The following is a 17524-nucleotide window of genomic DNA, read 5'->3' as shown; positions in this document are numbered from 1 at the left end:
TTTTGTTATATATGTATATGTTATGTGATATGTTTTTGGAGATACAAACCTGTAGGTAAATTGTTTCCTATAATAAGTTTTAATGAGTGACAGCTCTAAGCACCAAGTATACATGATATCATTATGTGCCAAATGTAAAACACAGGTATGGGATCCCTTAATCCGGAAACCCGTTCCGAAGTACGGAAAGGCCATCTCCCATAGACTCCATTATAAGCAAATAATTCTTATTTTAAAAAATGATTTCCTTTTTTCTCTCTAACAACAAAACAGTACCTTGTACTTGATCCCAACTAAGATATAATTAATAAATAAATATTGGGTTTATTCAATATTTAAATGATTTTTAGCAGACTTAAGTTATGGAGATCCAAATTACGGAAAGATCCCTTATCCGGAAAACCCCAGGTCCCGAGCATTCTGGATAACAGGTCCCATACCTGTACTTTAAAGGATGTTGGTAGTATATTTCTGACTCTTGTGTATGAGATGAAGGCAATAGCAGAGGAACAGGAATGGTAAGATACATGTATGTGTTAAACAGTTTTAATTAGGGCACATACAAATTCAATCAAATTTAATCAGGTTTTCTTTGTATAGGTATTTTTTTACTTTCGCATACGCTTTTTACTTTCGCATACCTTTATCCTAAATTTTAAAGATTTATATTTGTGTATATTTAGGGCTAACATTTTGTTCCCCTATAAACAGCTGGGAAAATAAAATCTCAACTGAAGTGTAATCCAAATGTAACAATTAAAACGGTTTTAAATAAGCAATTTTGATATTTTTCAGTGGCCAATTAGCCATTTTTCATATATTTGTTCCTCACTGTGCAGCAAACTGTTAAGGTAAACAATATTTATATAGGTTTACATACAAAGGAATCTACAACAATACCTTCGGTACAAACATGGATTCAAAAAAGCAGCAAGATGGGAGATGAACCTGTAAAATGTAGAGAGGACCTCAAAAGAGGTTGAAGTCATAATTTCCCATGCTTCATTTTATTATAGAGTACTGCTAAACACTTCTGATAGTTGTAAATTGGTATTTTCATCTGCATCTATTTCTTGCCCGGCAACCTGTATAATGGCTTCCTTGGCAGGAGAACGGCATCCATCTACATTTAAGGTCCACGTTTTCTGGTCTTCCTCAGACATCATTTGTTTGTAAGGCTCAACATATATTCTCCGTACGTTTGTTTTTGATTCATTGTACTTTGATTTGCTATCTTCAGGAAGGCTAGAAGCATGAGGTAAGTAAGTGCTCCGAGGGCTGTCCACTGGAATGGAAATTTCTTCTCCAGTGGTAGTCTCTTCATTAAAGTCTACTGTCCGCGACATGTGCTGTGTGTAGACCCCTTCTGTAAGTGACAAAGCCTGGGACTCACTATGTACTCGCAGCCAGCGGTGATGCCGACTGAAGTAATTGCAGTGCTGATGTTTCCCAGACTTCTTCTTCCTCAAAAGGCTTAGGTGCTGCTTTGAGTTGGTGGCTTTGTCAATGCTTTTTGAAGGGTAGCCCATTACTGATAAGTTGTCCATGTGTTTAGTGCAATACTCGGTATCCAGAGCTCCACATTCTTCCTTCAAGGTTAAGCAAGGCTTCATGTCATGTACTTGAAGAACATCAGGAGCACTGCCACTAAGACATGACACTGCCTGCTGGGATATGTCTTGAGAGGATGAGTAGACTAGATCCAACTCTCTGGGGCTCAAAGCATCACTGGAATCATAATCGCTGTCTGTGGGTAGAAACACCTCAGAGCAACCTTCTTCATCAGAGCACGTCTGGGAATCTATAAATAAAAAGACAATTAGGTTCCAGGAAGTTTTTAGATATCACCTGACTTTTTGAGAAATGTGACCTATATCTATCAAGTCTGCACCTGGTATAGTAACTGATTAGTTTTTATCCATTTCACCCATCCATTTTAATTCATTTCTGGTAAATAATTATAATTCCAACTATTTAGTACAAGTCACTGTTGCTGGACTGAAAAGATTCCATTAACCCATAGACACGGGAGTTGATTTGGTTTGTTATGTTAGAATGAATTATCATCTCCATGGCTTGGGTAGGGGATTGTTTTTTGTAGGGGGCTTGTTTTGATATTGGTCCAAAAATATTATTTTCACAGGGGAATGCAATTGGTGGGCTGAGGGCTAGATTTGGGCACTCTGAATAGTATTATTGAACTGTTATATCCATCTTAGCACATTCCGTGGAGTAAAAGGGTCATTCATGGGGGGCAAGGTGAAAAAACAGGACACTTTGCAAAGCGGTTTTTTCACTTACATATCTGTATTTTAGGGGCAGATACATCCACTCCTTGATAAATATACCCCAATACATTTTATAAAAGTGAATAGAGCCATGGTTTACACAAGAGTGTAGCTTCATGTGCACTAAAGTGACTTACATCCTCCGACCACATAGGGAAAATAAAAGTAAGCTTGTGTCTAGAGTCAAATTTAGAGCATAAAAACTTATTAAAAAAACATGCAAACTTTTATCCTATACTTACAATACTTTATTAGGGCAATACATTTATTTCCCATGCATACATTTCTTAGCATTAATCCTGAAAACCACAAACTCCATAAATATAGATCTGTTTATACAATGAATATATTTATAAAGCAAATATCAAAGTGCTGTTTACTTTTTTTTTTCTCATATTGCCATATTTCTCTTTGCTTGTTAATTGTAGAATAAATGGAAAATGTTGGAAAAAAGGCATTTGATGTAGAGTAACTGAACTAGCACATCACTGGGAGCGATATTTTTTTCCTAATAAGGCTAGAAAAGAGCAATTATGATGTTTGCTCGTACTTGTAAGTTCACTTACATACCATTAAAGTCTCCAGGTCAATTTAGAAAGTAGTCCCAGCTGTTGGTTTGCTTAGGAAATTTGTAACAGAGGCATAATGTAGCTGTTAATCAGAGCTTAATGGGGGACAGGGGACCACAAACCTCAACCAACATTTCCCCCTTATGTACAATAAACGTTATTTGGGGAGAAAAAATTGTAAATAAAACTAAATAAGAAAAAAAAAAATCTCTGAAAATCTCTGAAACCAATACAGTTCATTTAAATGGAGAATGGGATTTAATATACATAGTCATGTATGGGTTTGTAAAACATAGCCATAATATGATCATCTGTGTAACTTGGTTTTCGCTTGTAGCTAAATCCAACAAAGCGCATATCTGATGTAGATTGAAAAATAATAAGTATTTTCCCCATAAGGTCAATGGTACATGAGTTGGCAATTGTTCTCAAGGATTGCAGTGAACAGAGCAACCCTTATCAACTCTTGTTCTGAACTAGCGCTCTCTAACTTGTACCTCTGATTGACGTGGAAGTTAGGGCATAGGGGGCGCCCTCCCCCATCCTCACCTGTGAATACAGCATTGCCAAATGCCATTATTGCTAAACCCTCCCCCTTTTTTGATAATACATGCAAATATTTTTTATTTCCTGTAACGTCTATAGTGCTGACAAATGTCCATAATTATAGATCATTTATACGAGTAAATGATGTATAAGCCCCAGAGGAGCTTACAATCTAATGTCTCTATCATATTCTCACACACTATGATAATGAATCATCGCCTGTGAATCCTACCTGAAGGCATGGGCTCCGATGCTCATGTGTCCAAGGCATCCGCCAACAAACAGCATGGGAGGGTAGGTCCACCTTCACCGAAGCTAGGGTGAGCCCCACTAGGTCGTTGGACTCCCCTTCGCCTCGCAGCTAGCGGGAGTCTGCGTAAGTCTTGGCCTGGGGTCAAGCCCATCCAGGGTGCACAAATCAAACACAAAAAAGGTGCTGAATTGTGCGGGTGCAATGCCATTGACTGCCTTGGTAAGGCTCCAGCTGGCAGCCTGGTGTGCAAAGCCCCTGACTAAAAATAAGTCAGGCACTCTCCCTTATGGGAACACAGCTCCTCTGCATTCATCAAGCTTCCGCTTGGCAACCTAATGGCCAGAGAACCAAGTTTTTCTTTTCGATACTACACTTGATCTTAGCCAAAAGGCCGAGAAGCAATATTCTCACACACTATGGTCAATTTAATCAGAAACTAATTAACCTGCCTGTATGTTTTTGGAGTGTGGGAGGGAACTGGAGAACCCACAGCAAACCCACACAGACACGGGAAGAACATACAAACTCCTTGCAGAGAGTGCCCTGGCGGCACATTACAGTTTCTATAGCCCAACATTGAATAGTTTTTATTCCAAATAAAAAGGTTCACCTTTGACTACATAGTGCACTTTACTTTATAGTTCGCTTCTATGACTAAATGAGGACTTTAATGCTGATGTCGCAATTATAACGCTCGCTTTTTAGCTTACACTATATAGGGCACTTCACGTTGTAGCATTCAGCTGTTAAGTGATGCAGAGAGAATGTTCCTACGAAGACATCCTAAATCAGGAAGAGCCCGTATTTATTTTTTTGGACTATCCAGCTTCCTGAGTTTGTACTTTAAGAGTTTCCCCATAGTATCTTTTTAACAGTGGGGCAGTATTTATTTCATCAGTAGCACTCAGCAAAAAGACAACAAGTTAAAAAAAAAAACCCTGGGGAGACTTTCTTTTCAAACTTGCATTTAATTGCCAACGCCGCAAATCTCTAACATTTCGGAGTCATGCATAGTTCCCTTGTTTTGTCCTCACTTGCTGTCCTTTCAAAAGAACATTTTTACCCCTTCCATGCTGGAGGAGACTATAACCCTCTGCTGAAGTTTTATAAGGCTGTTAGTGTCATGGACAATCTGTCACTTTGGTGTTACTTTTAAATATTCAGGGTACTGTGTGCCACAACTTATTTTCTCTCGACTTGATTGTGAATAAAGGATTTCAGCCCTTTCAGCAGAAGTAAAAGTCATTTTTTTTTAAGATATGAGGTTTATTTATTAGATTATTTCCATATTTCTAAGGCTGTTTTCCCATAGTGACATAAGTAAATTGTGCTTAGATTTGCTGAATTCTCACAGCTAAACTAATTCCAGAACCCCTATTATTACCATACTGCATGGTAACTTGACAACTGCATCTTGAAGCTCAGTTTCTATTCTCTAACGGCAGTGATTGTCAAATCATGAGACCCACAAAATGAATGTCCAGAGCAAAGTCTGAGATAGGTCCAGCCATTAGCCAGTTAAAAAAAAGACATTTGGGAAAAATGTATATCCTGGTTGCTACTGAAGTCCCAGCTTGACTGTCAGCTAAAAATCGACCTATGCCAAAAGGGGACTGATCAAATGCTTGACTTCCGCGGGAGAGATTTTAAAAACTATACTTTTTGGTTAAATATACTAATTAGGATTTGGTTCATTATTCAACTAATTTCAGAGAAGTCATTGTTCTTTATAGCCTAAAGCTGGCCATACACATACCGATAATATCGTATGAAACCTCCTTCGGTGCGTGTATGACAAGTCGACGAGGCGACCGTTATCGCAGAAGAGGCTGCTGATATTGGTCAACTTGCCGATCAGGCGGGTTAAAAGATTTTGATCGGGTGCCATAGAAGGCGCCTGAGCAAAATGTGCCTTCAGGGCTGAATCGACAGAAGGAGGTCGAAATCCTATTGTTTCTACCTCCATATCTGCCATTTCAGCCCTGAACGTTAGTGGCCAATTGGAACAAAAGATCGAAAATCCCCACGTTTGTGGCCACCTTAAGTCAATCTTGCTGATGCATCTGTTTTTTTTGGCCACACATTTTGCCTAATGAAATTAATGGTGTCCTGTTTCTCCTACGTCAGGTCTTTATAAATGAATTGAAAATACAAACTAAATATATAATAATTATAATTCTCATAAATGGCTTTGCTAAATAAATTAGCATTACGGGAAAGGCTGTAAGCTTGAATATATATTCACCAGTCCGTAATCATTTTTTTTGTGGTGTATGGTGCATTTTTACTGCATGGCAGCCCCATCGATAATTGATTCCAAAACTATGGTGCTAATTATACACAAAATATCTACCCAAAAGCAAAAATGGCACATGGATGCAATTCAAAAGCATGGAACATATAGAAATGCACTGGGCAGCAAAGGTATATTTATATACTTGTTTGTATATACCCTAAAGGCATAGAATCAGGCAAAAAATATAATTGAGTACTGGTAATGGAGTCCTGCTATAGTACAGGCATGGGGCCTGTTGTCCAGAATGCTCAGGACCTGGGGTTTTCCAGATAAGGCATCTTTCTGTAAATTGGACCAGCATTCTTAAATTGTACTAAAAAATCATAAATACATAATCAACATAAAATAAATCCAATTGGATTGTTTTGCCTCCAATAAGAATTAATGATATCTTAGGTAGGATCAAGTACAAGGTTATTATCAAACACAAAAAGGAAATCATTTTTCAAAAAGGGGAATTATTTCTCCTCTGTTAAATATTGAAATATAATAAAACCTGAATAAAAAAGAATTAGTAGAAGTAAAAGTTGACAATTTTAAGCTCTAAAAACCCGTTTGTTTTCCTGAAGTAAAGAAAATAACATTTTTTTAATTCAAATTTTAAATTATTTGATTAAAATTGAGTCTATCGGCTTCCAGTAATTCAGAACTTTCTGGACAAGAGGTTTCTGGATAATAGATCCTATATTTGTATTACTATATATATATACATTTTCATTGCTTTTGCCAATTGTTCCCCAAAGTGAAATGGCCAGTTTTGCTCATTTCTACTCCCAAACAGAGCAGTCAGGCCTGGACTTGGATTAAAAATAGACCCTGGCATTTGAAGTAAACAGAGGCCCAAACACCCCCACCTAATAAACACCCTCCTAATAAATAGTGACTGTCTATGGCATCTTACAGCAGCCTCTGGCATTTGGCAGAATCCACAGATTGCCAGTCTGGCCAGAAAGCAGGTTTGCTGGTTGTGTTAAGGAAATATGGGTTCAGATATTCAGTTCAATGTTTTGGGAAGGATTAAGCATTTATCCAAGTCTAAAATTATAGACTAAAACAGAAATTCTCAGCAGTTGACATAAATTTCTATTTTGGATTTTATTAGAATTTTACACCAATGAGTAACCGGCCCAAACCAAAAATGGTTATAACAAGCTCCTGAATTTTATATAAAAAATTAGCTTTGCATATTGCCAAAATTTCTCCACTCCTTATCAAGCTGTTGCAGTTAAACAATTACGGGTAGCAATTAAGCCTACATTAAACTGGAGACACACACGGCTCTTTGTTTCAGTGTTTAAAGGTAGCTTACTTTTAATTCTGTATATCTTAATTAGAGTGAAACGGCCTGTTTGAAGCTGGTATAAGTGACCCAATAGAATTCATGAAGCATGATTAACTGAATTACTTCTAAAAAGTTTTGGCAGTTTGGGGATTTTATTTCATTTATTTATAATTGAAGCAAGTTAACACAGTAAAGGCTTGGGCAATGCTACTGATTTAACAATACATTGTTCATTATTTCTAAAGTAGCAAGAGCAGATATATTGAATGATTGTCTAAGGTTGCATCATTGCAGGTATGAGGGAGAAAAAGCTTAATGACAATCAACCGCCTTACTCCAATTACTTCAGTTATTCCTCTCCCAGCTGGGTGACATCCCACCACCATACTCCCAGGTAGTGGAATTAGTAGGTATTGCTTCACATAAGGATGAATCCCATTGGGTGGGAAGATAGGTTTGGTTGAAGGCTGGTACAACAAGGCAATCTCAAGAACTTCTGACCTGGGGTTGGGAAGGCCTGTAACACATCGCTACTAATCTAGTACTTAGCAGTAGAAATGGGAAAATGGGGTGTTTTGAACTTCGTTTCTTCTAATCTGAATGGATACTCTTTTGTTTGATACTTTATTTACCAGTAGGTATTTCCAGTGGAGAGTTTTTTGTATGATTCCCTTATTTATTTATACATATCGATCATATGACTCCTTAAGTGTCTCAACCTCAAGTTGGCTCTCGTCAGCTTTCCCTCCTAACTGAGATCATCCATACCCTTTATCAGTTTAGTAACTCTTCTTCTGGCTTTCTCTATTCCAGTAATATCCCATTTGAGCGCTGGAGAACACAGCATATTCTACATGGGACCTTACCAATGCTTTGTAAAGGGCCAGAAGTACCTGCTCCTCCTACAAATCTATACCTTTTTTAATACAACTGAAAACCTTACTGGTCCTTGCCGCTGCTGTTGACTGGCATTGCTTGCTACTGCTAAGTTTATTATCTACAAGTACTTTCAGGTCCTTCTTCATGAAGGGTATAAGTGTCTTACATATTTTTTAATTCCAAGATGCATAACCTTACATTTATCAGCACTGAATCTCATCTGACCCATAGCCACCCAATTTGCCAGTGTCCAGATACTGCTGCTGGGATGCCATATCTTGGATGAAATTTATTGGCCTGCATAGTTTAACGTCATCTGAAAATAATGAACGATTGCTTACAATGCCCACACCTATGTTCCAATGGCTACTTTGTGAATTCCTAGGTGAGAACAAGATATCACTCAGGATTCAAAGACAACCAAAGGATGATTGATGGAACAGAGTTGAAGAAAATATGTTGTAAATCCCCCTGCTATGTTCATTGGTAGATTATATGGTACCCCAAGGCCTAACTTGATTTTATCTGCAGGATTATGTTTCTAGCAGATGAACTAAAAAGATCAGATGTGGTAAGGCTAATTTGTTCATGGCACTCCATCTTGGGGTAGTTGGATATTTGTAGGGACTGATACATATACAAAGTAAAATGTTAAATCTGAAGTAATGCTAGCAATATGAGCTTGTACCTACACGTGCGTAAAACTCGGCACAAACAACATAAAAGTCATATATGAATCTTTTTACGCATATTGTATATAATTGTATTATATATTATCACTTACATGTACTGTTCTTCCCACTCTTTTGCTGTTGGATTGTCTGCTGTGAAGACCAACTTAACATCACAAAAACTAGTTCTTAATCTAAACTTTCTTCTCTTTTCCACGACTAATTTTCATTATTGATCAGAAAAGTATCCCACAAATTAACTCTCTCTACGCTGTTCATAATTAATAGTACGATTGTGCATGTTTTTCTATTGCTGCTAATTGAACTAAATTATAAATATAGATTTGAATAGCGTTTCACGTAGGAATATTCAACCTTATTTATCTCCCCTGTATGGGTCAATCTGGCATGCTGCCTATTGGTACCCGCATGTCTCGCCCCAAGCAGACATAAAATTGAATATTCCGAAGCAGCAAGGGACCATAGAAAATACACCTTTGCTACTATTTATAACTGGAATGATGACTCATGCCACCAACAGAAGAATTTAAACCACAAATACTCACAGATTCCAAGCAAATCTTTGGTTAAAAAAAAAAAAACTAGCCTTCATATATATGTGCTGGGTTCTGCTTGAATTCCACAATGATGGGATTGAGTAAATAAGGCTCCAGTAACCCTGCAGCAGTTTTGAAGAGGACATTACTGAAACCTGAACGAGCTCACTGTTTTAGCTAGACTACATCCCCAAGGCACCGCCGTATTTTTAGTCCTGCGTGCAGCTGAATAATGTCTCTATGTGCCCTGATCACACAGGACTTAAGTGACTACAGGGCCCTCCTGCATAGTCACAAAACCAAGTAGCTCTGTTTTATAGGGCTTCGGTTTAGAAGCATAAATCTTCAAAATGAGAGAGAAGGCTCCAGTGTTTAACAGGGTTTGTGTACAAAATGTGGCGTTGATTTTTCTTCTTCTGCAGCCTTCTCTATGGGCAGTTGGCACTCTCATTATTAGTGGGGGTCACATTTGCATGTGAGCAAGGCAATTAACATCGTTTAGTATCGGGTTTCTGCCCTACATTAAAGAGGTCAAAAGAAATGTATTTTTAGCACCAACAAACATTTAGATCAACATTAAATGTAAAACCAATACAGAACTAGAGGATTCCTTAATTCTATTTTAAAAACTGTTATTATAAAACAAAAAAAAAATCCAGTGTCATTAGGCTGGTGTCTTTAAGCATTACCGGTACATGGAACAGTACAATAGTTTTATGGTGTAGACCAAAAGTTAATGGATGGGCTACTAATAAATAAAATGCTTAAACATTTAAGGAGATGTTATGATTACATTGGTTGAGTAAAAGCAAATGGAATGGCACCTCACTGTATGATAAAGCCAGGAAAGCACTGAAGTATTTTCCTTTCAATAATCATTTAATAATAAGAACATTTTAGGCCACACCAATTCCTCACTCAGTAAGTAACAGTCTTGCCATTTACCCACCTACTTTTGATAAGCCCCGCACTTTTTTAAGCCAGTGATGAGATTTGATGTAGCCATAAAGGGCCTATGGGGGTTAAGGTCCCCATACACGGGCTGACTATAGCTGCCGATATCGGTCCCTTGGACCGATTCGGCAGCTAATCGGCCCGTGTATGGGGAGAGCAGAGCGGCCTGGCCGACCGATATCTGGCCTGAAATTGGCCAGATCTCGATCGGCCAGGTTAGAAAATCCGGTCGGATCGGGGACCGCATCGGCTCGTTGATGCGGCCCCCGATCCGACTGCCCCATTGCCGCCCACATAATCCGATCGTTTGGCCCCAGGGCCAAACGATCGGATTATTTTTTTTTTACCTAAATGCTCCCCGATATCGCCCACCCGTAGGTGGGGATATCGGGGGAAGATTCGCTCGCTTGGCGACATCGCCAAGCGAGCGGATCTGCTCGTGTATGGCCACCTTTAGAAAGTGGCCAATTGTAAAGGAGGTTTAATTTTACCAGGTTGATTAACCCAGGGATCAACCCTTTATAAGAAGTTTGTGTAATGCTAGGGACCAGCATACTCTGAGTAACGGATTCCCTCGGTTAAATAAAAGCCTTAAAGGGGACCTGTAACCATAAGAAATAATTCCATATGCATTTCTATCATGTTAGTTGAGCAAAATAAACTTCAGTTACACTATATAAATGATATAAATCTTCTTTCCCTCTGTCTTGGAATGACACAATCACAACAAGCAGGCAGCCACCATTTTGTGGACACTGTTAGTAAGGCAAGCTATAAATCATGGCAAAATTTTGTTTATGTGACAGAATGGAGCACAAGATGCACTGGTTACACAATTACATGGTGAGGAAGGAAGGGGAAAGTGAGGAGTGCAGGGACATCTAGGAAGTGCCTAAGGCATAGAGGCGGGGCAGGCAATATATGACTGACAGCTGGGATTTTTACATGCCTTTATAATGGGTATGGATGCATTAATAAAAAGGAATCTGGGTTTCATGTTTAATTTGACAAGGACTTTTGTTATACAGCTATTTATGTCCGGGTGACAGATCATTCTAATTGAATTTGAATCCATGCAATTATTGTCTGCGTGTTTTTTGTATCTGCATCTATTATGATTTGCCACTGAGGCCCTTCCCTGTATCAGTCACAAGAAAGAGTGTGGAACCAGCAGAACTCTCTCTTTAAATTCTGGAAAGTCATACTGGCTTTTTGTTTTACTTGAGGTCTGAATTTGTACAACAAGAGTAAGTGCTCCTAGATTTTTTCAAACTGTGTCCATTATTAAATATTTTCCACTTTCTGTTTTGAATTGACTGCTTTAAGTTGAAGATAAAAGCAGATGGAATGATTTGAGTTTGCCCCCTGCACTCTTTAAGTGCCCAAACATAAACATTTACCAAGACTGATGCCTTTGTCAGTTGGGCAGAAGATGCTTAATTGCTGTGAGCAGTGCAATGCCATTGTGTTCCCATTATTACATGCCCCTTGCGTTCCCCATCAACTAATCCGAAGGGAGCCTAATAGTGCGAAATAGCAAAAAACGCTGCGTATTTCCGCTAGGTCTGCCAGCTGCGTCAACAAAGTATTTTTCAGAGAAATTTTTGCCCTTGATCCCCCTCCTGCATGCCATTGTCCAGGTCGTGGCACCCTTTAAACAACTTTAAAATCAGTTTTCTGGCCAGAAATGGCTTTTCTAGGTTTTAAAGTTCGCCTTCCCATTGAAGTCTATGGGGTTCGCAAAGTTCGTTAATATTCGCACTTTTTGGCGTAAGTTTGCGAATGCGTTCGCAAACTTTTTTTTTGAGGTTCGCTACATCCCTACTGCCAATAGATTCACCACATTAGTGCCACCTAGAACACTATATTTATTCTGCAGAAAGCTGTATCATACCTGAAGTAAAGAGCCCTAGAAGCTTTCTCTCTTTGTTAAAGACAGCTAAAGACAGTTAAAGCAGCTGCCATTTTAGCTTGGTCTTTCTTGCTTACTGCTGCAGCTCTAGAGGCTGGTAGCTCAGATTACACAGGGGGAGGGAGTTTTATGAATTCTTCCGGTAGGGCGGAGCAGAAGGAGGGAAAGAGGAGAGAGCTGCACAGACTCTGGCCCCTGGAATGAAGAATTTTTACATAGACCTTTCTGATAAAGCTTACTTAGTTTTTACCTTTCCTAGCAAGGAGGGATAGCATAGTGAGTAGGGCAAAGTATATGCTATTGTCTTCTTATTGACTCCAATGGTTTCATACATTTTGTGGGCAAAGCAAAATGGGCCAGTGAAGGGAGAAAGGAATCAGACAATTATTTTCCATGCCAAGACATATCATTCCAAAGAAAACAATATTTGATTGATTAATTGTTTTCCAAAATAATTACATAGTTAGTTACATAGTTACATAGGGTTGAAAAAAGACCAGTGTCCATCAAGTTCAACCCATCCAAGTAAACCCAGCACACCTAACCCACACCTACCAATCTATACACTCACATACATAAACTATAAATACAACCACTAGTACTAACTGTAGATATTAGTGACTCTAATCAACAGGAAATACAGGTACAGAAAATTATATTATTCTTTACAGTGTCCCTTTACAGTACAGGTATCGGACCCCTTATCCGGAAACCCGTTATCCAGAAAGCTCCGAATTACGGAATGCCCGTCTCCCATAGACTCCATTTTAATCAAATAATTCAGAATTTTAAAACTAATTTGCTTTTTCTATGTAGAAATAAAACAGAATTTTGCAATTGATTCCAACTAAGATATAATTAATCCTTATTGGATGCAAAACAATCCTATTGGTTTAATTAATGTTTTATTGATTTCTTAGTAGACTTAAGGTATTGAGATCCAAATTACGGAAAGACCCCTTATCCGGAATACCCTTGGTCCCGAGCATTCTGGATAATGGGTCCTATACCTGTAGTAACTGAGATATCTGCAAAATAAGTATGTGCATGAAGGCAATTTCATGTGCATTTTCATGTTCCCTGATTATTTGGGAAAAATCCTTCATTCCTGGGGCCAGAGTCTGCGCAGTTCTCTTCTCTCTTCTGCGCCCCCCTCCCATAAGATTTCATAAAACTCACTCCACCCACCCTTAGGAATGTGTACTCTGAGCTATAACGGCTAGAGCTACAGCAGGAAGCTATGAAGACCAAGCTAAAATGGCAGCTGCAATCTTAAACAAACAGAGACAGCTTCTAGGGCTCTTTACTCAAGTATGATAAAGCTTTCTGCAGAAAAAATATAATGTTCTAGGTGGCACTAATGTGGCGAATCTATTGGCAGTAAAATGCCAAAATGACTTTCCTTAATGAAAAAATAAAAATAATTCTTTAATGTGAAACTTTTCGGTCAAATGTTAGGACCTTTCTCAAGAAACATGTGACCCGGCACCCAGACATTTTATTTATTTTTGAAGTGTGCCTTTCCTATATTATATTATGTTATATATACACATAAGGGCCAGAATTATTATAGTTTATTATAGTTTATTTATATTGAATCAATATATTCCACAGAGCTAAGTAATGTATGTAGAAGATGTCACACAGTACAACGGACAGAACCAAAACAATTACGAGGAGAGAAGCATTAATGGAGACAAGAGGTCAAAGGGCTCTGCCTATTGGGGCACATATGTTACATGAGGTTTGGATTTGTGGCAGTGTTGCACAATAGTCAATGAGTATGGACATAAGAAATACAAAAATATTGGCTTAGCAGATTTTGGTGGCAAACGGATTGCAAAGCTGGAGAGAGGGAGAATAAGAAGGTCAAATTAGTCTTTTTGTGATCTTTGTTGTCCAATGTTACAGATTTATAAAGAAAAATCTATATCAATATATTTACATATTGTGACCAATTTATCCTCACAATTAGGCTGTTGTTCCTTTGGTACTGCCCCCAATGTTTCCAAGTAGGCAGTTAATTATGTCTTATATTAAAGTTATAATGCATACCTAGTAAATGTTCCTACTTAGAAGGGACTTTTCCAAAATTGCATACCCTGGGGTGTGGCTTATTATATAGTAAGTAAAGCAGTGTGTACTTCCGACAGTATGTAAGTAAAGTAAGTAAAGCGCAACGTGTTTAGGGCAGGCCTGGACTGTTGATCCTGGTAAATGCCAGAGGGGCTGATGTAAGATGCCATGGATAGTCACTATTTATTGGGCTGGTGGGGACTGTTCGACCCCTTTGTGTACTTAACATGCCAGGGTCTCGTTCGAATCAAAGGTGTATCTGGGTGTGACTAGGGGGGGATTGGAGGCACAGTCTAAATTGTCTTCATTATTCATTTTAGAATGAATGGGTCATGCAAAGTCTTCTGAGTCCTTGTGAGTCAAAACAATAGCCCAGACCACCAAATCAGGACCAAAGAACACCAAACCTGGTCTGTGTCCATAGCTGTTTTAGGGTAGGGCAGAAAGGGAATTTTTCTACGGCCCACTGCTTTGGGGTAATGGCCCACAGGGAGATTAATCTTGGCTATCACAGGTGACTAATCTCCCCAAAATGCCTTTCCACTGGCAATAAAGTCAATCTGGGGGAAAGGCATATGTGTGGCTTAGTTTTCCGAAGTTGCGTTTCCCTGCAGGAGGAAACCTTGGATGGCTTCGAAAATAAAGCGATGTGTATCCCTTCTCACCAGTGATTCACTTTATTGCTGGTGGAAAGGCATTTTGGGGAGCTCCATTGCCCACAGTAGCAAAGATTTACAGTAACCGCTGGCAACTAATCCCCCTGTGGGCCATCACCCTTAAAAGGGGGGGAACTGATTAAAGTATAAATGAAATAATACTGTAACAAATGTTACATATTTTCAGTATATATATGCTGGCTTTATCCAGCCTTTAGCCCATCAGCTGCTAATTTACCCCATGATATTGCCCCCAGCATTCTTGCATTACCAGGGGCCCCTCTGTTATATATATATATCGAGCCAAGGGTGGCACACCGCTTCAATCCTTGTCCCTGGTGCACGGTAAAAGAGTTTAAATATTGAAAGAAAGACCAGCAACACCGGATCTATTGCAAACAATTAATTATGTATTAAAAAAATAAAAAATGCATGAACAGCCAATGTTATGTTTAGTCCCCGTTTGAGAAAAGTCCCGATGGGGACCGAAACGTAATGTTGTCTGTTCATGCATTTTTTTAATACATAATTAATTGTTTGCAATAGATCCGGTGTTGCTGGTCTTTTTTTCAATATATATATATATATATATTATTCAGGTCCTGGCTGCCAGACTCCAAGGCAATAAATAGGAGTTAAAATTAAAAAGAAAACTTAGCAGAAAAGTATAGCGAAATGTGTTGGTTTGGCCCCCTACATAATCCTAACTGTTAATATTCTAGGATTCTGCACCTAATTTAGAGAAAAAGAGTAATTGCCAATATACCCAGACAGTAAATAAGTAAGGACAGCTGGGGAGTTTTAAAACTGAGCCATTTTCCCCCAGATCTTCATCTGTCTATAAAGTCAATTTTTAGTGCTTATGCCATCTACGCTGCTGGTTAATGGAGATCTGTCTGCAGAACAGAAAGTCTTTTCAGCACAGACCAAACTCATATTTGTCTACATTCTGGATTTTTTTTCTGCTGAGAAACCCACGCTAAAATGAGTTAATAGGCTGTGGTGCCTGTCAGACAGCTATAGGTAAAGAGGATTATGTATCAGGCTTCTATTAGTGTGTCAGTCAAAAACTATTCTATTCTCTGGAGCCTGTAACGGCTTGTTAGGCTGGATTAGAAGCTTTTAGTTTCTTTTTGTTTTATTTTTTTTATGTGCCACTATTGACAAACTGGCAATTGCATTATCAGTCGTGCAAAGATAACATTTTCATAAAGATTACAGAAAAACAAAATAACAAAAAAAGATCAAGGTTTTTAAACTAAAAACAGCCATACTGCACCTTTGTGATAATTATGTGTTCGCTGGCTTTCTAGCTAAAATTATAATTGCAATCTGGTTGCCAAACTCACTTAACCTAGCAACCAGAAAAGTATTAATTATAAAAAGGTTTCAATGTTATAATAAGATAAAGGCAAATAAAAACGATCTTTCGTAATTTGCGATCTTCTTGACAGGGTCACTGACTGAAGAAATAGCTATAGCATTTTACGATTAACTTTAAAGAAAGGCAATTTAGCAAGAGAAATAGAGAGCAGTGAACTTAAAGTGATTCTCCATGTTCCTATCAAGCAAGCAGGCAAGCACAGCATTAAAGATAATTGCCTAAAAATATGCCCCCCAAGTCGCCTCCAGTCCAAAGTTACTGTCAGATGCACCCTGCACAGAGACCCAAAGGAGAGAAAGACACCTCCGCTGGGCTGTAGGTGGTGCGATCCTTCCATTCACAGGAGTACTTGTATATGTTCTCCCGATGACTACACAGATTTCCTATGGGATCTTGGGTTTCCAAAAACATACAGGTAGGTTAATTGGCCCCTGACTAAATTGACCATGGTGTGTGTGAATGTGATAGGGACCTTAGATTGTCAGATCCTCTGGGGCAGGGAATGATGAATAATTTCTGTAAAGCACTGCAATAATGTGTTGGCACAAAACAAAAAAAAATAACAGTAAATAAGATAAAATACTCTAGTCAGTGCTGTCCAACTGGCGGCCCACGGGCCGCATGTGGCCCGCGACCCCCCTCTTTGTGGCCCCCCACCTGTCTGGCTGCTTTGATGGTTTACCTTTGTGTAAGCATTGTTCACCCCCTGCAGTGTTCACACCTCAGGCTCAGGCTGTAATCACCCACATTGTTCGTCTGTTCACACCTCAGACATTGTATGTACTGCCTGGCCTATGCTGCCTGTGTGTGGACAGCATAGGGTAGGCACATAGGCAGCATAGGCCAGGGAGGGTATGGCACACACAGGCATCATATGGCAGGGAGAGTATGGCACACACAGGCAGGGTAGGGCAGGCAGAGTATGACACACACAGGCATCATATGGCAGGGAGAGTATGGCACACATAGGCAGGGTAGGGCAGGCAGAGTATGGGACACACAGGCAGCATATGGCAGGGAGAGTATGGCACACACAGGCAGGGTAGGGCAGAGTATGGCACACACAGGTAGTATATGGCAGGAAGAGTATGGCACACACAGGCAGGGTAGGGCAGAGTATGGCACACACAGGCAGCATATGGCAGACACAGGCATCATAGGGCAGGCAGAGTATGGCACACACAACACAGGCAGCATATGG

General features: G+C 39.2%; 1 protein-coding gene and 1 pseudogene across 1 annotated transcript in view; both read right to left on the bottom strand.

Moving 5' to 3' along the window:
- Positions 1 to 532: 532 nt before the first annotated feature.
- ankfn1 (ankyrin repeat and fibronectin type III domain containing 1) overlaps positions 533 to 17524 on the bottom strand; it is a 212044-nt gene continuing 195052 nt past the window's right edge. Inside the window, exon 18 of the mRNA XM_031894809.1 lies at positions 533 to 1801. Within this exon, the coding sequence (XP_031750669.1) occupies positions 1011 to 1801 (791 nt within the window). The 3' untranslated portion in view covers positions 533 to 1010. The remainder of the gene's footprint in view (positions 1802 to 17524) is intronic.
- Positions 3832 to 4059, bottom strand: LOC116408088 (annotated as a pseudogene).

Source organism: Xenopus tropicalis, chromosome 10, assembly GCF_000004195.4.
Source record: "Xenopus tropicalis strain Nigerian chromosome 10, UCB_Xtro_10.0, whole genome shotgun sequence".
Lineage (NCBI taxonomy): Eukaryota > Metazoa > Chordata > Amphibia > Anura > Pipidae > Xenopus > Xenopus tropicalis.
This window is presented reverse-complemented; position numbering and strand designations above follow the sequence as displayed.